The sequence below is a fragment of the Nerophis ophidion genome, linkage group LG08 (assembly GCF_033978795.1).
Source record: "Nerophis ophidion isolate RoL-2023_Sa linkage group LG08, RoL_Noph_v1.0, whole genome shotgun sequence".
Taxonomy (NCBI): domain Eukaryota; kingdom Metazoa; phylum Chordata; class Actinopteri; order Syngnathiformes; family Syngnathidae; genus Nerophis; species Nerophis ophidion.
This window is the reverse complement of record NC_084618.1, coordinates 9,363,971-9,388,799: the sequence shown is the minus strand read 5'-3', so window position 1 is coordinate 9,388,799 and position 24,829 is coordinate 9,363,971. Positions and strand designations below refer to the sequence as shown.

Genomic DNA, 24,829 nt, shown 5'->3' with positions numbered 1-24,829 from the left:
GGAGGAGAAGAAAGGAGCTGCCGGCATTCTTTTTGTGTGTCCAGCGCAGCAACACAACAACACAAATACACAACAACACACCTCACGTGGAGTGAGACAACCACAGTTTGTGTCCTCCTCACACCACAAATACACACACTTACACTAAACACAACACAAATACACACACCTACACTAAACACAACACAAATACACACACCTACACCAAACACAACACAAATACACACACCTACACTAAACACAACACAAATACACACACTTACACTAAACACAACACAAATACACACACCTACACTAAACACAACACAAATACACACACCTACACCAAACACAACACAAATACACACACCTACAATAAACACAACACAAATACACACACCTACACCAAACACAACACAAATACACACACCTACACTAAACACAACACAAATACACACACTTACACTAAACACAACACAAATATACACTCTTACACCAAACACAACACAAATACACACACTTACACCAAACACAACACGAATACACACACCTACACCAAACACAACACAAATACACACACCTACACTTAACACAACACAAATACACACACAACAATTACACAACACTAAGGAACTAAAAACAAAACGCTTTTGGAAAACATTGACAAAATGACTTTTATTTATTTGTGTAATTGTTTGTTTTGTTCACTTGGTTTGTGTAATTGTTTATTGTTTTGTTAATTTGTTTGGTGTAATTGTTTGTTGTTTTGTTCATTTGGTTTGTGTAATTGTTTGTTGTTTTGTGTAATTGTTTGTTGTTTTGTTCATTTGATTTGTGTCACTGTTTGTTGTTTTTTTCATTTGGTTTGTGTGATTGTTTGTTGTTTTGTTCATTTGTTTTGTGTAATTGTTTGTTGTTTTATCCTTTTGTTTTGTGTAATCGTTTGTTGTTTTGTTCGTTTGGTTTGTGTAATTGTTCATTGCTACGTCTTTAGTTCATTTGTTTTGTTTAATTGTTTGTTGTTCTGTTCATTTGGTTTGTGTAATTGTGTTGTGTAATTGTTAATTGTTTTGTTTATTTGGTTTGTATAAATGTTTGTTGTTTTGTCCGTTTGGTTTGTGTAATTGTTTGTTGTTTTGTTCATTTGTTTTGTGTAATTGTTTGTTGTTTTGTCCATTTGTATTGTGTAATTGTTTGTTGTTTCTGTTTGTGCAACTGTTCATTGTTTTCTTCGTTTGGTTTGTGTAATTGTTTATTGTTTTGTTCATTTGGTTTGTGTAAATGTTTGTTGTTTTGTTCATTTGTTTTGTGTAATTGTTTGTTGTTTTGTTCTTCATTTTGTGTAATTGTTTGTTGTTTTGTTCATTTGTGTAATTTCTTGTTGTTTTGTTTATTTGTTTTGTGTAATTGTTTGTTGTGTTGTTTATTTGGTTTGTGTAATTGTTTGTTTTTTTGTTTATTTATTTTAAGTAATTGTTTGTTGTTTTGTTCATTTGTTTTGTGTAATTGTTTGTTGTTTTGTCCATTTGGTTTGTGTAATTGTTTGTTGTTTTGTTGATTTGGCTTGTGCAACTGTTTTTTTTTTTCATTTGTTTTGTGTAATTGATTGTTGTTTTGTTCATTTGGTTTGTGTAATTGTTGTTTCATTCCTTCTGTTGTAGTTGTTGTTTTGTTCATTTGGTTTGTGTGATCGTTTGTTGTTTTGTTAATTTGGTTTGTGTAATTGATTGTTCATTGTTTTGTTCATTTGTTTTGTGAATTTTTTGTTTTGTTTATTTGGTTATGTGTAATTGTTTGTTGTTTTGTTCAGGTTTGCCTAATTGTTGTTTTGTTCATTTGGTTTGTATGATTGTTTTTGTTTTGCTCATTGTATTTGTGTAATTGTTGTTGTGTTCATGTGGTTTGTGTAACCACATGAACACTTCATAAAACCACTGTCAGTAACTACAGTTGGTCGCTACATCTGTAAGTGCAAGTTAGAACTCTACTATGCAAAGCCACAGCCATTTATCAACAACACCCAGAAACGCTTTGCTGGGCCCGAGCTCATCTAAGATGGACTGATGCAAAGCGGGAAAGTGTTCTGTGCTCTGACGAGTCCACATTTCAAATTAATGTTGAAAAATGTAAAACCATTACAATGCTAATTTTCATTAGCCTGTCAATGGGATATTCCATTGTATGTTAGCATAAAGCTAACCTTGTTTATTTTGTCCACACCTAAACTCAAGCAGAAGTTGCCTAAAATGCCGCCAGGTGATAAATTGCGGGTTGACGCTTTATGGACTCACCATGACTGCGGCGATGTCCTCCGGGTTGTCTCCGTCCAGGTCGAACTTGAAGGTCACCATCTTGTCGTTGTGCGTCTGCAGCTGACACTCCACCACCCGGTCCACCTTGTCCGACAGCTGCAAGGATTGAGGTTGTTAGCGGTAGCCGCTAACGCGTTTAAGCGCGCCTCGAGCCCTCGTCGTACCCCGGTGATGCGCAGCCGGGAGCGCACGCGTCGCCGGAAGAGTTTGGCGGAGCTTCGCTTGGCGGCCGGCCTCTCGCTTTTCTCCGACACGCCCTCATAGCCGTCACTCAGGCCCGAAGTCACGTCGGAGGCGTAGCTGCGATGGGAAAACAACGGTTAGCGCCCCCTGGCTGCCCCTCCATTTTGGATTAAGCCTCATGAAGTCTGCCTGGCAACAGCGGGCCAATCAAATGTGCGACGTATCGTCTTGTCGTTGACAATCAACTGATGCCAGGGAGAAGTCACATGCTAACAGCTAGCACGCTAGCCGGCCGGATAGCATAAAATAACGACATACGCGACTCTCCGCTAGCATGTTGACATGCCCGTGTTAGCATGCTAAAAGCTAGCATCCGTTAAGAAAATTGTTCGACTGTAAAATCTGCTAAAAAAAAAAAAAAAAAGCTAGCATGCTAACGTTACACAGTCAGGTGAGACACTTAGACATTTTTCAGACATGACAAAATGTACAGAAAAATGGGAATGTTGAAATGGTGGAATGACTTGGATTGGTTGAAAAGTTATTTACAGATCAACAGCGGCATTTATTATTGATATATTATTATTTACACAAACACTGACATTTATTTTTTATATTATTTACATATAAACACTGACATTTATTATTTAAATCAAAAACCTGACATCAGTGTGTAAAGGATATCACCACATGGGCTTAGGAACACTTCACCATTGTCAGTAACTAGAGTCGGCCGCTACATCTGAAAAAATGCAAGTTAAAATTCTACTATGCAAAGCCAAAGCCATTTATCAACAACACCCAGGGCCCGAGCTCATCTAAGATGGACTGATACAAAGTGGAAAAGTGTTCTGTGGTCTGACGAGTCCACATTTCAAAATATAGTTGGAAACTGTGGACATGTTTAATAAATACAGTTTTGGTCAATTGACTTAAAAATGTGAATGTTGAAATGGTGGAATGACTTGGATTGGTTGAAGAATGTGGGAGATCTAGTCCAAAAGAAAACAGTGGTGTTGAAAAGTTATTTACAGATCAACAGTGGCATTTATTATTGATATATTATTATTTACACAAACACTGACATTTATTTGTTATATTATTTACAAATAAACACTGACATTTACTATTTAAATAAAAAAACTGACATCAGTGTGTAAAGGATATCACCACGTGGGCTCGGGAACACTTCAGAAAACTATTGTCAGTAACGAGAGTCGGTCGCTACATCTGTAAATGCAAGTTGAAACTCTACTATGCAAAGCCAAAGCCATTTATCAACAACACCCAGGAACACCGCCGGCTTGGCTGGGTCCGAGTTTACCTAAGATGGACTGATGCAAAGTGGAAAAGTGTTCTGTGGTCTGACGAGTCCACATTTTAAATTATATTTGGAAACTGTGGACGTGGTGTCCTCAGAACAGAGAGGAAAATAACCATCTGGATTGTTCTAGGCGCAAAGTGTAAAAGCCAGCATGTGTGATGGTATGGGGGTGTATTAGTGGCCAAGGCATGGGTAACTTACACATCTGTGAAGGCACCATTAATGCTGAAAGGTACATGCAGGTTTTGGATCAACATATGTTGTTATCATGGACGCCCCTGCTTATTTCAGCAAGACGAGTGTTACAACAGCGTGGCTTGGTAAAAAAAAGAGTGTGGGTACTTTCCTGGCCCGCCTGCAGTCCAGACCTGTCTCCCATGGGAAAGAATTCCACTTTCAAAGCTTCAACAATTAGTTTCCTCAGTTCCCAAACGTTTATTGAGTGTTGTTCAAAGAAAAGGTGATGTAACACAGTGGTGAACATGCCCTTTCCCATCTACTTTGCCATGAAAATCTAAGTTAATGATTATTTGCAAAAAAATAATCAAGTTTATGAGTTTGAACATGAAATATGTTGTCTTTGTAGCATATTCAACTGAATATGGCTTGAAAAGGATTTGTTATTCTGTTTATATTTACATCAAACACCATTTCCCAACTCATATGGAAACAGGGTTTGTACATTCTTCACATGTTTGACTCTTGTTTTGTTTTCCGTGCCGAAAGGTGTGAATGTGGTGTGTACATAAACGTGTGAATGTGGTGTGCACATAAAAGTGTGAATGTGGTGTGTACATAAACATCATGTCCTGCTGTTATTGACACAATCAACACGGTGGAACTTCCACAGAACATTTGCCACTAAAAAAAGCCTCGCCTGGGCTATTTACGTCTCTAAGGGAGGAAGGGGGGTGGCTCAAACATTGACATCTCAGGCAGCGGCCTCCAGGCCTCCATGTATCGTTTATTTAAAGCAACGCTCCGTTTCCTCTTCGAACATCAACACATCAACGCCATGTTTGACTGTTAGCATTCTCATGATAACGTGCTAGATTTTTTGGCTAATTTTGCGTCACATATTTGGTGAGTTGATGAAAGATACCTGATAGCATGCTAACATTATTATGCTAGATGTTTTTTTTAGCTAATTTTGTCGGTATACACCTCAGCCATATGTTGATACTTGACGCACGCTAATGTTATTAGTATGTTAGCATTTTGAACTCCAGGTGCACACAATAGTTATATATTTTGGAGCTTGACGCATGTTACAGTTACCGTTTTAGCATGCTAACGTTATTATGCTAGATGTTTTTTTAGCTAATTTTGTGGGTATATACTTCAGACGTATATTGATACTTGACGCACGCTAATGTTAGCATGCTAGCATTTTGAACTCGAGGTACACACTATAGTAATATATTTTGGAGCTTGACGCATGTTACAGTTAGTGTTTTAGCATGCTAACGTTATTATGCTAGATGGTTTTTTTTAGCTAATTTTGTGGGTAAACACCTCAGCCATATATTGATAATTGACACACGCTAATGTTAGCATGCTAGCATTTTGAACTTCAGGTACACACAATAGTAATATATTTTGGAGCTAGACGCATGTTACAGTTAGTGTTTTAGCATGCTAACGTTATTATGCTACATGCTTTTTTTTAGCTAATTTTATGGGTATACACCTCAGCCATATGTTGATACTTGACACACGCTAATGTTAGCATGCTAGCATTTTGAACGCCAGGTATACACAATAGTTATATATTTTGGAGCTTGACGCATGTTACAGTTAGCATTTTAGCATGCTAACATTATTATGAAAGATGTTTTTTAGCTACATTTGTGGGTATACACTTCAGCCATGAATTGATACTTGAAGCACGCTAAAGTTAGTATGTTAGCATTTAAACAAACAATTCCAGGTACACACAATAGTTATATATTTTTGAGCTTGACACATGTTCCAGTTAGCATTTTAGCATGCTAACAGTATTATGCTAGATGTTTTTTAAGCTACATTTGTGGGTATACACCTCAGCCATATATTGATACTAGACGCACGCTAATGTTAGCATGCTAGCATTTAAAAAACATTTCCAGAGGCTTGATGCATGTTACAGTTAGCGCTTTAGCATGCAAACATTAATGTGCTAGATTTCTTTTCTCTAATTTTGAGGTACACACCTCAGTGTCAAACACTTTGGTATTTCACCAATGCTAATTGTTAGCATGCTAGCATTTAAAAAACATTTCCAGAGGCTTGATTCATGTTACAGTTAGCGCTTTAGCATGCTAACATTAATGTGCTAAATTGTTTTCGCTAATTTTGAGGTACACACCTCGGTGTCAAACACTTTGGTATTTCACCAATGCTAATTGTTAGCAAGCTAGCTTTTTTTTAGCTAATTTTGCTCATATGTTTGGTTCCTTGATGCTATCTGGCCAGTGTGCCAACTGTTAGCATTTCAGTAAGACTTTCGTTGCATTTTCTATTTCTTTGAAGAAAAAGAACAATAATATTTGTCCTCCGAAATGGACGAGGAGGGGGCGGAGCCTGTGAGGCTCAAACTGACTTCCCCCACATAATCCACAGTTTGGGCCTCAGTCCATGCTCAAAGACCAGATAGGACCGCCTCAGCCTGAGAGGACAGTGCAGGACCCAAACTATTCATCCGTAACGGCGACGGTCGTGGTCTTGTGTCGATGTGTTGAGGCGTGATGATGAAAGAGCGAGCAGCGTACCTGTCCACGGGAGAGCTGAAGCCACTTGGAGAGCCCGGGTTGATGTGTTCCGTGTTGTTGGACACGGCAATACTCTGTCAAGAGACACGGACAAAGCCTTCAGCTGCAATAACGTGAGACCTGAGAAGGCGGGCTTCACCACACGTCTTAAAAACCAAGCGCAACAATCCTTTCACTGTATGTTGCATGTAGTATGTTGGCCAAGTGCTCAGCAGCTCATTAGCTGGGGACCTTTTTAAGACGGAGGGGGACTCACCGAAGGAAAGCAGAGGGCCGGGATGGGGAGGCCGTTGGCGGTGGGCGAGCGGGCGTAGGAGGCGGGGGGCGTGGCCTCCAGGGTGTCCTGAAGGCCGGAGGAGCTCAGATCGCCGTCCGTCTCGCAGTCAGCTGTCTCAACACGGGGACAAACGCTGTTAGCATGTGACCAAACACACTTGATGACCCCACCCCCCCCCCCCACCCCCGAGATGACACAGACACACACACACACACACACACACAAAGAGTGTATCAATGCGTTATCTCCGTCACTGCCATGCGGCGTCATGTGTCCATCACAAGGTGAAGATGGTCACATGACGGCGGCGAGAGAGAGAGAGAGAGAGAGAGAGAGATGTTCATCACAGTGAGAGAGAGAGAGAGAGAGGGATATGTCCATCACAGCGAGAGAGAGAGAGAGAGAGATGCCCATCACAAGGTGAAGATGGTCACATGACGGCGGCGAGAGAGAGAGCGAGAGAGAGAGCGAGAGAGAGAGAGAGATGTCCATCACAGCAAGAGAGAGAGAGAGATGTCCATCACAGCGAGAGAGAGAGAGAGAGATGTCCATCACAAGGTGAAGATGGTCACATGACGGCGGCGAGAGAGAGGGCGAGAGAGAGAGAGAGAGAGATATGTCCATCACAGCAAGAGAGAGAGAGAGAGAGAGAGAGAGACGTCCATCACAGCGAGAGAGAGATATGTCCATCACAGCGAGAGAGAGAGAGAGCGAGAGAGAGATGTCCATCACAGCGAGAGAGAGAGAGATGTCCATCACAGCAAGAGAGAGAGAGAGAGAGACAGAGAGAGATGTCCATCACAGCAAGAGAGAGAGAGAGAGAGAGAGATGTCCATCACAGCAAGAGAGAGAGAGAGAGAGAGAGAGAGATGTCCATCACAGCGAGAGAGAGAGAGAGAGAGAGAGAGAGATGTCTATCACAGCAAGAGAGAGAGAGAGAGAGAGAGAGAGATGTCCATCACAGCGAGAGAGAGAGAGAGAGAGAGAGAGAGAGAGATGTCCATCACAGCAAGAGAGAGAGAGAGATGTCCATCACAGCGACGAGAGAGAGAGAGAGAGAGAGAGAGAGAGAGAGAGAGAGAGAGAGAGAGATGTCCATCACAGCGAGAGAGAGAGAGAGAGATGTCCATCACAAGGTGAAGATGGTCACATGACGGCGGTGAGAGAGAGAGCGAGAGAGAGAGAGAGAGAGAGAGAGAGAGAGATGTCCATCACAGCGAGAGAGAGAGAGAGAGATGTCCATCACAAGGTGAAGATGGTCACATGACGGCGGTGAGAGAGAGAGAGAGAGAGAGTGAGAGAGAGAGAGAGAGAGAGAGAGAGATGTCAATCACAGCAAGAGAGAGAGAGAGAGAGAGAGAGAGAGATGTCCATCACAGCGAGAGAGAGAGAGAGAGATGTCCATCACAAGGTGAAGATGGTCACATGACGGCGGTGAGAGAGAGAGAGAGAGAGTGAGGAGAGAGAGGAGAGAGAGAGAGAGAGATGTCCATCACAGCGAGAGAGAGAGAGAGAGATGTCCATCACAAGGTGAAGATGGTCCACATGACGGCGGTGAGAGAGAGAGCGAGAGAGAGAGAGAAAGAGAGAGAGAGAGAGAGAGATGTCCATCACAAGGGGGAAGATTGGTCACATGACGGCGGTGAGAGAGAGAGGAGAGAGAGAGAGAGAGTGAGAGAGAGAGAGAGAGAGAGAGATGTCCATCACAGCAAGAGAGAGAGAGAGAGAGAGAGAGAGAGATGTCCATCACAGCAAGAGAGAGAGAGAGAGCAAGAGAGAGAGAGAGAGAGCAAGAGAGAGAGATATGTCCATCACAGCGAGAGAGAGAGAGAGCGAGAGAGAGAGAGAGAGAGAGATGTCCATCACAGCGAGAGAGAGAGAGAGATGTCCATCACAGCGAGAGAGAGAGAGAGAGATGTCCATCACAGCGACGAGAGAGAGAGAGAGATGTCCATCACAGTGAGAGAGAGAGAGATGTCCATCACAGCAAGAGAGAGAGAGAGGAGAGAGAGAGAGAGAGATGTCCATCACAGCGAGAGAGAGAGAGAGAGAGAGAGAGAGAGAGATGCCATCACAGCAAGAGAAAGAGAGAGAGAGAGAGAGAGATGTCCATCACAGCAAGAGAGAGAGAGAGAGAGAGAGAGAGAGAGAGTTTAAAGCAGGGGTCAGCAACCTTTTTGAAAGCAAGAACTACTTCTTGGGTACTGATTAATGCCAAGGGCTACCAGTTTGATACACACTTCAATAAAGTGCCAGAAATAGACAATTTGCTCAATTTACCTTTAATAAATAATTATATATATATGTATTAAAAAATGGGTGTTTCTGTCGTCATTCCGTCGTACATTTTTTTCCCTTTTTACGGAAGTTTTTTTGTAGAGAATAAATGATGAAAAAAACACTTAATTGAACTGTTTAAAAGAGGAGAAAACATGAAAAAAAATGAAAATTTAATTTTGAAACATAGTTTATCTTCAATTTCGACTCTTTAAAATTCAAATTCAACCGAAAAAAAAGAAGAGAAAAACTAGCTAATTCGAAATCTTTTTGAAAAAAAATAAAAAAAAGAATTTATGGAACATCATTAGTAATTTTTCCCGATTAAGATACATTTTAGAATTTTGATGACATGTTTTAAATAGGTAAAATCCAATCTGCACTTTGTTAGAATATATAACAAATTGGACCAAGCTATATTTCTAACAATAGGACAAATCATTATTTCTTCTAGATTTTCCAGAACAAAAATTTTAAAAGAAATTCAAAGACTTTGAAATAAGATTCAAATTTCATTCTACAGATTTTCTAGATTTGCCAGAATCATTTTTTGGAATTTTATCAAGTTTGAAGAAATATTTCACAAATATTCTTTATTGAAAAAACAGAAGCTAAAATGAAGAATTAAATTAAAATGTATTTATTATTCTTTACAATAAAAACAATAAATTTACTTGAACATTGATTTAAATTGTCAGGAAAGAAGAGGAAGGAATTTAAAAAGGTAAAAAGGTATATGTGTTTAAAATCCTAAAATCATTTTTAAGGTTGGATTTTTTTCGCTAAAATGTATTTAAACAAGTGAAGACCAAGTCTTTCAAATATTTTTCCTGGATTTTCAAATTCTATTTGAGTTTTGTCTCTCTTAGAATTAAAAATGCTGACCAGCTTGCTAGTAAATAAATACAATTTTAAAAATAGAGGCAGCTCACTGGTAAGTGCTGCTATTTGAGCTATTTTTAGAACAGGCCAGCGGGCGACTCATCTGGTCCTTACGGGCGACCTGGTGCCCCGCGGATAAAACGCGTTAGTGGACCCCTGTGTCAGAGCTATCCAAGTGAAGTGAATTATATTTATATAGCGCTTTTCTCTACTGACTCAAAGCCCTTTACATAGTGACACCCAATATCTAAGTTACATTCAAACCAGTGTGGGTGGCACTGGGAGCAGGTGGGTAAAGTGTCTTGCCAAGGACACAATGGCAGTGACTAGGATGACGGAAGCGGGGAATCGAACTTGCAACCCTCAAGTTGCTGGCACGGCCACTCTACCAACCGAGCTATACCGCCCCTATTACTGCATATATAGAGTTTTGTCTCTCTTAGAATTACAAATGTTGACCAGCTTGCTTGTAAATAAATACAATTTAAAAATAGAGGCAGCTCACTGGTAAGTGCTGCTATTTGAGCTATTTTTAGAACAGGCCAGCGGGCGACTCATCTGGTCCTTACGGGGCGACCTGGTGGCCCGCGGATAAAACGCGTTAGTGACCCCTGTTTCAGAGTTATCCAAGTGAATGTGAATTATATTTATATAGCGCTTTTCTCTACTGACTCAAAGCCCTTTACATAGTGACACCCAATATCTAAGTTACATTCAAACCAGTGTGGGTGGCACTGGGAGCAGGTGGGTAAGTGTCTTGCCCAAGGACACAATGGCAGTGACTAGGATGACGGAAGCGGGGAATCGAACTTGCAACCCTCAAGTTGCTGGCACGGCCACTCTACAACCGAGCTATACCGCCCCTATACTGCATATATAGAGTTTTGTCTCTCTTAGAATTAAAAATGTTGACCAGCTTGCTAGTAAATAAATACAATTTAAAAAATAGAGGCAGCTCACTGGTAAGTGCTGCTATTTGAGCTATTTTTAGAACAGGCCAGCGGGCGACTCATCTGGTCCTTACGGGGCGACCTGGTGCCCGCGGATAAAACGCGTTAGTGACCCCTGTGTCAGAGCTATCCAAGTGAAGTGAATTATATTTATATAGCGCTTTTCTCTACTGACTCAAAGCCCTTTAAATAGTGACACCCAATATCTAAGTTACATTCAAACCAGTGTGGGTGGCACTGGGAGCAGGTGGGTAACAGTGTCTTGCCCAAGGACACAATGGCAGTGACTAGGATGGACGGAAGCGGGGAATCGAACTTGCAACCCTCAAGTTGCTGGCACGGCCACTCTACAACCGAGCTATACCGCCCCTATACTGCATATATAGAGGTTTTGTCTCTCTTAGAATTAAAAATGTTGACCAGCTGCTAGTAAATAAATACAATTTAAAAAATAGAGGCAGCTCACTGGTAAGTGCTGCTATTTGAGCTATTTTTAGAACAGGCCAGCGGGCGACTCATCTGGTCCTTACGGGCGACCTGGTGCCCGCGGATAAAACGCGTTAGTGACCCCTGTGTCAGAGTTATCCAAGTGAAGTGAATTATATTTATATAGCGCTTTTCTCTACTGACTCAAAGCCCTTTACATAGTGACACCCAATATCTAAGTTTACAATTAAACCAGTGTGGGTGGCACTGGGAGCAGGTGGGTAAAGTGTCTTGCCCAAGGACACAATGGCAGTGACTAGGATGGCGGAAGCGTGGGAATCGAACTTGCAACCCTCAAGTTGCTGGCACGGCCACTCTACCAACCGAGCTATACCGCCCCTATACTGCATATATAGAGTTTGTCTCTCTTAGAATTAAAAATGTCGACCAGCTTGCTAGTAAATAATACAATTTAAAAAATAGAGGCAGCTCACTGGTAAGTGCTGCTATTTGAGCTATTTTTAGAACAGGCCAGCGGGCGACTCATCTGGTCCTTACGGGCGACCTGGTGCCCGCGGATAAAACGCGTTAGTGACCCCTGTGTCAGAGTTATCCAAGTGAAGTGAATTATATTTATATAGCGCTTTTCTCTACTGACTCAAAGCCCTTTACATAGTGACACCCAATATCTAAGTTACATTTAAACCAGTGTGGGTGGCACTGGGAGCAGGTGGGTAAAGTGTCTTGCCCAAGGACACAATGGCAGTGACTAGGATGGCGGAAGCGGGGAATCGAACTTGCAACCCCCAAGTTGCTGACAACGGCCACTCTACCAACCGAGCTATACCGCCCCTATTCTGCATATATAGAGTTTTGTCTCTCTTAGAATTAAAAATGTCGACCAGTATCATGGTAGGACCTGCTCGACATCCATTGCTTTCCGTCCCCTAGAGGGGGGGGGGTTGCCCACATCTGAGGTCCTCTCCAAGGTTTCTCATAGTCAGCATTGTCACTGGCGTCCCACTGGATGTGAATTCTCCCTGCCCACTGGGTTGTGAGTTTTCCTTGCCCTTTTGTGGGTTCTTCCGAGGATGTTGTAGTCGTAATGTTTTGTGCAGTCCTTTGAGACATTTGTGATTTGGGGCTATATAAATAAACATTGATTGGATTGATTGATTGACCAGCTTGCTAGTAAATAAATACAATTTAAAAATTAGAGGCGGCTCACTGGTAAGTGCTGCTATTTGAGCTATTTTTAGAACAGGCCAGCAGGCGACTCATCTGGTCCTTATGGGCGACCTGGTGTTGGTGACCCCTGCTTGAAGGTGAGACTGGCGAGCGAGGGCGAGAGACAGAGAGAGAGAGAGAGAGACTTGCACGCACAGTTGGCGGAGGACAGGCTGTGGTGGCGGACGTGGAAGTGCTGGTCCGCCTCGGGCTCTTCGGGCTCGGACGGGCAGCTGGAGCCCACGCCCGAGTCGGCCGAGCTGGTGACGGGCGACGCCATGCGGCCCGCCGGCGGGGGCGGGGTGGCAGGCGGGGCTCAGGCTCCTCCTCCTCGATGGCCTCCCGCTTCCTCCTCTGCTCCTCCGCCTGAGGACGCAACTTGTCTCGCCGCCGCTTGATGGCCGACACACGCTCGCGGATGGACTTGGCCACCAGCTTGAAGTCCGCCTCGCACACGAAGCCCAGCACCACCTGCATCAAACACACACACACACACACACACACACACACACACACACACACACACACACACACGGTCAGGGTACAACATGCAGTGTGTCCACAACACACACTCACTTAGTCCGACTCCAACAAACATGATGCAACAAACATTAAAAGTTTTGAGTTTAAGCCTTGAGTATTGGCCGATAACCGACAATGATCTGATATCTGCAGGTATCGTATATACCTGTATCATTTTGTGGCGTGGACTGTTAGAAAAGGTGTGATTTCAAGTGGATCAGAGTTGATATCCAACGTTTGACATGCGAGCTGATATCATCCGATACTGGTTTCTGCTGATATCAGATCAATTGTCGATATCAGTATTGAATCAGAAACCCCCAGACGTCACCTTTTATGATGCAACGAACCCGTTTGGAAAATTAAAGTTTTGAGTTTAAGCCTTGAGTTTTGGTCGATACCGACAATGATCTGATATCAGTGGGTATCGTACATACCTGTATCATTTTGTTGCGTGGAATGTAGCCTAGCATGTTTAGCTTTCGTAAATGACTTGACTGGAACAGAAGAAAAAAACCAACCTTGTGTGCTTGTATCAGAGTTGATATCCAACGTCTTGAATGCGAGCTGATATCATCCGATATCATCGGATCAATAGCAGATATCAGTATTGAATCAGAAAGCCCCTGACGTCACCCTTTATGATGCAACGAACCCGTTTGGAACATTAAAAGTTTTGAGTTTAAGCCTTGAGTATTGGCCGATACCGACAATGATATGATATCGGTGGGTATCGTACATACCTGTATCATTTTGTAGCGTGGAATGTAGCCTAGCATGTTTAGCTTTCGTAAATGACTTGACTGGAACAGAAGAAAAAAAACAACCTTGTGTGCTTGTATCAGAGTTGATATCCAACGTCTTAAATGCGAGCTGATATCATCCGATATAATCGGATCAATAGCAGATATCAGTATTGAATCAGAAATCCCCAGACGTCACCTTTTATGATGCAACGAACCCGTTTGGAACATTAAAAGTTTTGAGTTTAAGCCTTGAGTATTGGCCGATACCGACAATGATATGATATCGGTGGGTATCGTACATACTTGTATCATTTTGTAGCGTGGAATGTAGCCTAGCATGTTTAGCTTTCGTAAATGACTTGACTGGAACAGAAGAAAAGACCAACCTTGTGTGCTTGTATCAGAGTTGATATCCAACGTCTTAAATGCGAGCTGATGTCATCCGATACTGGTTTTCTGCTGATATCAGATCGATAGTCGATATCAGTATTGAATCAGAAAGCCCCTGACGTCACCTTTTATGATGCAACGAACCCGTTTGGAACATTAAAAGTTTTGAGTTTAAGCCTTGAGTATTGGCCGATACCGACAATGATCTGATATCAGTGGGTATCGTACATACCCGTATCATTTTGTAGCGTGGAATGTAGCCTAGCATGTTTAGCTTTCGTAAATGACTTGACTGGAACAGAAGAAAAAAAACAACCTTGTGTGCTTGTATCAGAGTTGATATCCAACGTCTTGAATGCGAGCTGATATCATCCGATATCATCGGATCAATAGCAGATATCAGTATTGAATCAGAAAGCCCCAGACGTCACCTTTTATGATGCAACGAACCCGTTTGGAACATTAAAAGTTTTGAGTTTAAGCCTTGAGTATTGGCCGATACCGACAATGATATGATATCGGTGGGTATCGTACATACTTGTATCATTTTGTAGCGTGGAATGTAGCCTAGCATGTTTAGCTTTCGTAAATGACTTGACTGGAACAGAAGAAAAGACCAACCTTGTGTGCTTGTATCAGAGTTGATATCCAACGTCTTAAATGCGAGCTGATATCATCCGATACTGGTTTTCTGCTGATATCAGATCGATAGTCGATATCAGTATTGAATCAGAAAGCCCCTGACGTCACCTTTTATGATGCAACGAATCCGTTTGGAACATTAAAAGTTTTGAGTTTAAGCCTTGACCATTGGCCAATACTGACAATTATATGATATCAGCAGGTATCGTACATACCTGTATCATTTTGTAGCGTGGAATGTAGCCTAGCATGTTTAGCTTTCGTAAATGACTTGACTGGAACAGAAGAAAAGACCAAACTTGTGTGCTTGTATCAGAGTTGATATCCAACGTTTGACATGCGAGCTGATATCATCCGATACTGGTATTCTGCTGATATCACATCGATAGTCGATATCAGTATTGAATCAGGAAGACCCTGACGTCACCCTTTATGATGCAACGAACCCGTTTCAAACATTAAAAGTTTTGAGTTTAAGCCTTGAGTATTGGCCGATACTGACAATGATATGATATCAGCAGGTATCGTATCATTTTGATAGCCGATATCAGTATTGAATTGGAAAGCCCCGAACGTCACCTTGAATGACGCAAGGGCCCCATTTGGAACATTAAAAGTTTTGAGATTAAGCCTTGAGTATTGGTCGATACTGATAATGATATGATATCAGCAGGTATCGTACATACCTGTATCACTTTGTGGCGTGGAATGTTATAAAAGGTGTGATCAAGTGAAACGGCAGCTATGAAAATCATTAACCTGTTTATTATTTACCATACAAGACCAACCTTGTATCAGAGCTGATATCAAACATGTAAAGTGATACGGTCTGATAAAAAGGTCTGCTGGGATAGGCTCCAACATTCTCTGTTCAGGGGTGTAAAAAAAAATGGAGCGCGCAGGCCACGACCTCCTGCGGAGCGGCGTTTTGGCAGCTGGCGAGCAGAGCGTGGACACACGGGGGTAGGGGGCGGGGCTTCTCAGCGGGCGGAGTCACATGACAGCCGCGCTCGCTCGGCCGCTTTTGCAGATTTGAGGCGGCGGTGAGGGTTGTCATTAAAAGTGAGCACTGTGTTCTTTCCATGGCCCTTAAGTGCACTTACAGCACTTTCATACTTGATATTAGTAGTGGATGATACCACACATTTAGGTATCGATCCGATACCAAGTAGTTACAGAATCATACAATAAAATATAATACCTAATAAACCAATAATAATATGTTCAAGAAATACTGATGTAAAGGGTAGGTGTCATGCTGTTTTCTGTTTTAACATGTTCTATCTACACTTCTGTTCAAATGTAATAATCACTTATTCTTCTCTTCTTTGATACTTGACATTAGTTGTGGATGATACCACACATTTAGGTATCGATCCGATACCAAGTAGTTACAGGATCATACAATAAAATATAATACCTAATAAACCAATAATGATATGGTGAAAAAATACTGATGTAAAGGGTAGGTGTCGTGCTGTTTTCTGTTTTAACATGTTCTATCTACACTTCTGTTCAAATGTAATAATCAATTATTCTTCTCTTCTTTGATACTTGACATTAGTTGTGGATGATACCACACATTTAGGTATGGATCATGTCGATACCAAGTAGTTCCAGGATCATACATTGGTCATATTCAAAGTCCTCATGTGTCCAGCGATGTATTCCTTGAGTTTATAAACATATAAATAAAAAATAAAAAAAGAGAAGATTTTTTGACGTTAGAAAATATTGCTGTAATCATAGTAGTATCGACTAGATACGCTCTTGTACTTGGTATCATGACAGTGGATGTCAGGTGTAGATCCACCCATGTTTACAATGTGACGGCGGTGAGCTATTGTATCCTCCTACGTTATGTAGTGAAGCATGTTTAGCTATTCCTCGTCCTCCAGTGATAATGGTACCTGTAAGAAACGTACTTTGTCGCCATGGATACAAGGATTAGTGATTTAGAAGTAGCTAAAACATTAGCTTCCCACGTCCTAGGGTGTTATAACTTCACCTTTATCTTGACTTTTTTACACCAAAATGCCTCCATTTTCCCTTTTCTGTCTACACTGTGTGTCTGCTTGTAAGTACTCTGTGCGCGCGCGCTGCCGAACTTGCTCCCCTGCCCGTAAAAGCAGCAATGTCACCACGTGACGACGCTTCTTGGTGTGGTTCCCCCTTAGTTCTGTTGTGTGGAGATGACAGGTCACAGGATATTCCTGGTGTGTTTTTAGTTCCTGGAGCCAACACAAGTCTGGGTAAAAAAAAAGATGTGATGCTCCGCGGTGGTGAAAGGAAGTAGAAAAGGATCGGAGGTCACCTGAAGGCATCACTTTGGGGGAATCTCAGCTGTTTTTGTTTGGTAAACTCTACATGTTTTATTTGTTTACCTATTTGTTGTGTTTTCATGTTTGTGTCCTAAGTCATGTGTGCTTTTAACTCCAGTGTGCGACTGCAGCTGTGTATTATTCTTTTGGTTAAATGGGCAGCAAAAAGGCCCGGCAGCAAAGTGAGGAGGGCAACCATTTTAGAGACGACTACGGACTTTAGACAACTTGGCTTCCTCTCTAGCTCCGCCCCTTTTGTATGCAAGGAATAGTACATCTTCAATTCTCTTCATTTAGAACAGGGGTTTAGGGTTAGGGTTACTCTAACCCTAACGTTTGCCAGCCCGCCACACATTCTGCAAATGCTACTGCAAAAATAAAAATAAATACACGTAAAAAAGAAAAATGAGGTGGAATCTAACGAGAAAAAATTGCAATGTTGACACAAAGTTGTCATGCAGGCTGTTTTTTTTTCTTTTGTCTTTTGTCTTTTTTTTTTTTTTGTGCCATTTTTCAAAAAAGACAAAAAAATCTACGTTATAATTAATTATTTTCAAGGCTCCAATGACTTCAAATGAAAAAAGGTGACGGGTTTTTACAAAACTTTTGTGTTGAAGGGGTAATTGCCAACTTCATGTTGATTTTTGCTGAAAGATGTCAATGTATGAAATGTAGGTCTAGGTGAGACCTACATAGAGGTTTTTGTTTCATGTCTCTACAACATTCCTACCGGAAGTTACAAACAGTTTTGTCCGTGTTTTCTTCCCAAGAGAAGTTTTGTCAGTGTTGAATTCCTCTGGGGTGGTAGAGCACAATTTTGAGTTTTTTATTATTTTTTTATTAGATTGCAATTTTAACCAATTCTGATGTGTGTCCAGTGTGGTGAGTTTTGAAGCATGTTAAAGGGGTCAAATTAGAGCTCAAAGAGGCAAAAATTACATTTTTTAAGGAAAATTTTGTTTTGAAGTGGTTTTTGTCAACTTCCTGTTGATTTTTGCTGAATTATGTCAGAGTATGAAATGTAGGTCTAAGTGAGACCTACATAGAGGTTTTTGTTTCATGTCTCTCCAACATTCCTACCAGAAGTTACAGGCAGCTTTGTCTGTGTTTTCTTCCCAAGAGCAGTTTTGTCAGTGTTTTATTCCTCTGGGGTGGTAGAGCACAATTTTTAGTTTTTATTTTATTTTTTTATTAGATCGCAATTTTAACCAGTTCTGATGTGTGGGTCCAGTTTGGTGAGTTTTGAAGCATGTTAAAGGGGTCAAATTACAGCTCAAAGAGGCAAAAATGACATTTTTTTAGGAAACTTTGGTTTTGAAGGTTTTTTTTGCCAACTTCCTGTTGATTTTTGCTGAATGATGTCAATTTATGAAATGTAGGTCTAAGTGAGACCTACATAGAGGTTTTTGTTGCATGTCTCTACGACATTCTTACCGGAAGTTACGAGCAGTTTTGTCCGTGTTTTCTTCCCAAGAGCAGTGTTTTATTCCTCTGGGGTGGTAGAGCACAATTTTGAGTTTTTATTTTATTTTTATTAGATTGCAATTTTAACCAGTTCTGATGTGTGTGTCCAGTTTGGTGAGTTTTGAAGCATGTTAAAGGGGTCAAATTACAGCTCAAAGAGGCAAAAATTACATTTTTTTAGGAAACTTTTGTTTTGAAGGGGTTTTTGCCAACTTCCTGTTGATTTTTGCTGAAATATGTCAATGAATGAAATGTAGGTCTAAGTGAGACCTACATAGAGGTTTTTGTTTCAAGTCTCTACAACATTCCTACCGGAAGTTACAAGTAGTTTTGTCTGTGTTTTCTTCCCAAGAGCAGTTTTGTCAGTGTTTAATTCCTCTGGGGTGGTAGAGCACAATTTTGAGTTTAACATTTTTTTTTATTAGATCACAATTTTAACCAGTCCTGATGTGTGTGTCCAGTTTGGTGAGTTTTGAAGCATGTTAAAGGGGTCAAATTACTGCTCAAAGAGGCAAAAATGAAATTTTTTACAAAACTTTTGTGTTGAAGGGGTAATTACTAACTTCCTGTTGATTTTTGCTGAAATATGTCACTATATGAAATGTAGGTCTAAGTGAGACCTACATAGAGGTTTTTGTTGCAATTCCTACCGGAAGTTACAAGCAGTTTTGTCTGTGTTTTCTTCCCAAGAGCAGTTTTGTCAGTGTTTAATTCCTCTGGGGTGGTAGAGCACAATTTTGAGTTTAAAATTTTTTTTTATTAGATCACAATTTTAACCAGTCCTGATGTGTGTGTCTAGTTTGGTGAGTTTTGAAGCATGTTAAAGGGGTCAAATTACTGCTCAAAGAGGCAAAAATGACATTTTTTACAAAACTTTTGTGTTGAAGGGGTAACTACTAACTTCCTGTTGATTTTTGCTGAAATATGTCACTATATGAAATGTAGGTCTAAGTGAGACCTACATAGAGGTTTTTGTTGCATGTCTCTACAACATTCCTACCGGAAGTTACAAGCAATTTTGCCTGTGTTTTCTTCCCAAGAGCAGTTTTGTCAGTGTTTTATTCCTCTGGGGTGGTAGAGCACAATTTTGAGTTTTTTATTATTTTTTTATTAGATTGCAATTTTAACCAGTCCTGATATGTGTGTCCGGTTTGGTGAGTTTTGAATCATGTTAAAGGGGTCAAATTACAGCTCAAAGAGGCAAAAATTACATTTTTTTTTAGAAAACTTTTGTTTTGAGGGGTTTTTTGCCAACTTCCTGCTAATTTTTGCTGAAGGATGTCAGAGTATGAAATCTAGGTCTAAGTCAGACTTACATAAAGGTTTTTGTTTCATGTCTCTACGACATTCATACCAGAAGTTACAAGCAGTTTTGACAGTGTTTTATGCCTAGGGGGCGCTAGAGCGCAATTTTGAGTTTTGGTTTGTTGATTCGATCACAATTTTGGCCAATCCTGATGTGTGTGTTAAATATGGTGAGTTTTGAAGCATGTTAAGGGGGTCAAATGGTATAATAATACTAAAAGCTTAGAACTACAATAGTGTCCTCAGTCCCAAAGGGACATTCGGTCCCTACAACTAGAAAGTGTCCAGTCAGGTGTGTAAGGGGGCGGGGCCTGCTCACCATTTCCTGCGCCACCTCCTCGGGGACGTCCTTGTAGAGCTCGAAGAGGAACTCGATGGCGTTGTTGTCCTTGTACTTGCCGTGCAGCTTCTTGCTGTGGTCCATGCGCAGCCACAACTTCAGACCCGACTTGGCGCCGTGGTCCTCCTCGGCCAGCTCCACGTGCACGCCCGTGTTCTCCTGGAAGAAAGGGTGCTCCAGCAGGTCCTGGATGGTGTACCTGCAGCGGGGAACATGGCGGCCGGCGCACTCGTCAAGTGAAGTCAATTAAGTTTATATAGCGCTTTTCTCTAGTGACCAAAAAGCACTTTACACTTTTGAAAGCCAGTATGGTTTCCAAGTGGTGGGACCCCAGAGTACAGTGCTGGAAGACCAAGACCAAACTCTACCTTTCTCTTTTGTTCATGCGGATGCAGCCTTCGATGATCTCCTTCAGCTCCGCCACCTTCACCTTGTAGAAGCTGTCGGGTTTCATGCCCTGCACACACACACACACACACACACACACACACACACACACACACACACACACACACACACACGCTCACACACACACACACAGTAAAGAAGACAAGGTCACTTCCTGAGTGTTGTGTTATTTTGTGTTGTCTAACGAGAGCGTCTTTGACTTCTCCTCCAGCCTGCATGACATTCCCCCTCTCCACCGTGTCAACAGCAACGTGAGCGCAGGTTCAAAAGTTGAAATAAAAAAAATAAAAAAATCTCTTCCTCAACGCCCCGAGCATTAGAGAAGAAGGGATGTGTTATTCCCCGCGCTATCACAAGAATGATGCAAACTAAAATGGTAAATGTTTGTTTGTCGCGCTTTACTAAACCTGCACTACACCCCCAGCACAATTAGCATTAAATGCTAACAATAGTGTGCTACAATGGTAACAGTTAGCATGCTTGCACGTCTCAAAATGATTGAGTTCTAAGTTCAAATGATCAAAATTAGCTTAAAAGCCAGCATAAAACATCAGCATGCTAACATTAGCATGAGGACAAAGGACAAGTTAGCATACTTCTAAAAAGGCACCAGGTATCGAAAACAATGATTTGTAGGTTCATACAAAAAACTTTTGCAAAAAATCTAGCATAAAATGTTAGCAGAAAAATCTTAAAATCCTTAAATGCTAGGTTTAAATGAGCAAAATTAGCTTAAAAGCTAGCAGGAAACATCAGCATGCTAACATTAGCATGATGACAAAGGACAAGTTAGCATACTTCTAAAAAGGCACCAGGCATCGAAAATCATGATTTGTAGGTTCACACAAAAAACTTTTGCAAAAAATCTAGCATAAAATGTTAGCAGAATAATCTTAAAATCCTTAAATCCTAGATTTAAATGAGCAAAATTAGCTTAAAAGCTAGCATGAAACATCAGAATGCTAACATTAGCATGAGGACAAAGGAAACGTTAGCATACTTCTAAAAAGAAACCAAAAAAAGTTTTGCAAAAAAAAGCTAGCATGAAATGTTAGCATGATAACATTAGCTTGTTATAATGGGAACAGTTAGCATCCTTGCAAGATGGAGAAAAATCTTAAAATCCTTAAATCCTAGGTTTAAATGATCGAAATTAGCTTAAAAGCTAGCATTCTAACATTAGCATGAGGACAAAGGACAAGTTAGCATACTTCTAAAAAGGCACCAGGTATAGAAAGCCATTATTTCTAGGTTTATACAAAAAAAGTTTTGCAAAAAAAAAGCTAGCATAAAATGTTAGCATGATAACATTAACTTGTTATAATGTGAACAATTAGCATACTTGCGAGATGGAGAAAAATCTTAAAATCCTTAAATCCTCGGTTTAAATGATCGAATCTAACTCAAATGCTAGCATAAAACATCAGCATGCTAATGTTAGCATGATACAATTTGAAAAGCGAGCATACTTCTCAGATGGCGCCGAGTATCAGAAGTCAGGACGATTATGTTTAAATTAATCAAACTAGCTAAAAATTATAGCGTAAACCATCAGTGTGCTAATGTTTACATGATAACATGAAAATAGTTAGCATGCTTCCAAAATAGCGACAAGTGTAATAAGACGTGATTTTTATATATACAAATAAAATTTGCAAAAATGCTAGCACAAAAATTTAGCATGCAAACGGTAGCATGATAATACAAGAAAAGTTAGCACACTTCCAAAATAGCGACAAGTGTAATAAGACATGATTTTTACATATACTAATGAAATTAGCAAAAAATGGTAGCATAAAACATTAGCATTATGAAGTGATTTTTATGTATGTAATGAAATAAGCGAAAAATGCTAGCACAAAAAGTTAGCATTCTAACGGTCGCAAGATATTATAAGAATAAATTGCATCCTTCCACAATAGCGACAAGTATATACAGATTAAATTAGCAAAAAATGCTAGCATAAAAAATTAGCATGCTAACGGTAGCATGACAATATAAGAAAAGTTAGCATACTTCCAAAATAGCGACAAGTATAATAAGACATGATTTTTTCGTATAGAATGAAATTAGCAAAAAATGCTAGCACAAAAAAGTTAGCACGCTAACAGTAGCATGACAATACAAGAAAAGGTAGCATACTTACAAAATAGCGACAAGTGTAATAAGACGTGATTTTTACGCATAGAATGAAATTAGCACAAAAAGTTAGCATTCTAACGGTAGCATGATATTATAAGAATAAATTGCATCCTTCCACAACAGCTAGAAGTATATACGGTTTGAATTAGCAAAAAATGCTAGCACAAAAATTTAGCATGCTAATGGTATTATGACAATATAAGAAAAGTTAGCATACTTCCAAATTAGCGACAAGTATAATAAGACGTGATTTTTACGTACAGAATGAAATTAACAAAAAATGCTAGCACAAAAAAGTTAGCACGCTAACAGTAGCATGACAATACAAGTAAAGGTAACATACTTAAAAAGTAGCGACAAGTGTAATAAGACGTGATTTTTACGTATACAGATGAAATTAGCAAAAAATGCTAGCACAGAAAGTTAGCAAGCCAACAGTAGCATGACAATACAAGAAAAGTTAGCATGCTTCCAAAATAGCGACAAGTGTAATAAGACATGATTTTTATGTATACAAATGAAATTAGCAAAAATGCTAGCACAAAAAGTTAACATGCTAACGATAGCATGATAATACAAGAAAAGTTAGCACACTTTCAAAATAACGACAAGTGTAATAAGACGTGATTTTTACATATACTAATGAAATTAGCAAAAAATGGTAGAATAAAACGTTAGCATTATAAAGTGATTTTTATGTATATGAATGAAATAAGCAAAAAATGCTAGCACAAAAAGTTAGCATTCTAACGGTAGCATGATATCATAAGAATAGTTAGCATCCTTCCACAATAGCGACAAGTATATACGGATTAAATTAGCAAAAAATGCTAGCACAAAAAGTTAGCATGCTAACGGTAGCATGACAATACAAGAAAAAGTAGCATACTTACAAAATAGCGACAAGTGTAATAAGACGTCATTTTTACGTATAGAATTAAATTAGCAAAAAATGCTAGCACAAAAAAGTTAGCATGCTAACAGCAGCATGATAGCATTCTTGTAAGATGTCGCCGACTAATACTTGTTCCGAAATTGTACTCACGCTGGTGACTTTGCGGTAGATCTGCGCGGCGTTCTGGCACTCGGAGTACGGGTACTCGGAGGTAGCCATCTCCAGGATGCACATACCAAAGGCGTAGACGTCCACCGCCTCGTCGTACTTCTCCTCGTACATCTCAGGGGCCATGAACTCCGGGGTCCCTGTCGGGGTCCACACGTCATAGTCACACTCACTTTTCTACTCAAAAAACAAAAAAAAAGCTAGCATGCTAACACTAGCATGCTAAGTGTCATGTATGAAGTTATATGACTGAGCCGTACAGTTCCGAAATTGGCTAGAAAAGGTAGCATGCTATCACTAGCATGCTAAAAGTTAGCTCGTGTCACATACGATACTATAGGATTCTGGGTTGTGAAGCTACGAAATTGGCTATAAAAGCTAGCATGCTAAGAGTTAGGTAGTTTCACGTTCTAATTCATATGATTCTGAGCCGTAGAGCTACAAATTGGCTAAAAAAGCTAGCATGCTAACACTAGCATGCTAATGTTAGCAAGACAATGTTAGCATGCCAACGTTGTTATGCTAACAAATACCACGGGTCAAGTACCAAGATATATGACTGTGCTGTACGGCTGCTAAGTTAGTAAAAAAAAAAAAGTTAGCATGCTAGAAATTTTATGCTAACAGTTAACATGGGTCAAGTACTAAATTACAATACTCTGTGGTGTACGGCTGCTAAGTTGACTAAAAATGTTAGCATGCTAACGTTGTTAAGCTAACAGTGACCACAGGTCAAGTACCAAGATATATGACTCTGTGCTGTATGGCTGCTAAATTAGTTAAAAAAAAAGTTAGCATGCTAAAAATGTTATGCTAACAGTTAACATGGGTCAAGTACTAAATTATAAGACTCTGTGGTGTACGGCTGCTAAGTTGACTAAAAAAAAGTAAGCATGCAT

The 24,829-nt window shown here is 40.3% G+C and overlaps 1 protein-coding gene across 1 annotated transcript in view; it reads right to left on the bottom strand.

Moving 5' to 3' along the window:
• wnk4a (WNK lysine deficient protein kinase 4a) overlaps positions 1 to 24,829 on the bottom strand; it is an 86,904-nt gene that overhangs the window by 27,853 nt on the left and 34,222 nt on the right. Inside the window, 9 exon segments of the mRNA XM_061907639.1 lie at positions 2,271 to 2,387; positions 2,456 to 2,591; positions 6,549 to 6,622; positions 6,805 to 6,935; positions 12,744 to 12,881; positions 12,884 to 13,058; positions 20,297 to 20,516; positions 20,686 to 20,774; positions 23,913 to 24,070. Of these exon segments, the coding sequence (XP_061763623.1) occupies positions 2,271 to 2,387; positions 2,456 to 2,591; positions 6,549 to 6,622; positions 6,805 to 6,935; positions 12,744 to 12,881; positions 12,884 to 13,058; positions 20,297 to 20,516; positions 20,686 to 20,774; positions 23,913 to 24,070 (1,238 nt within the window).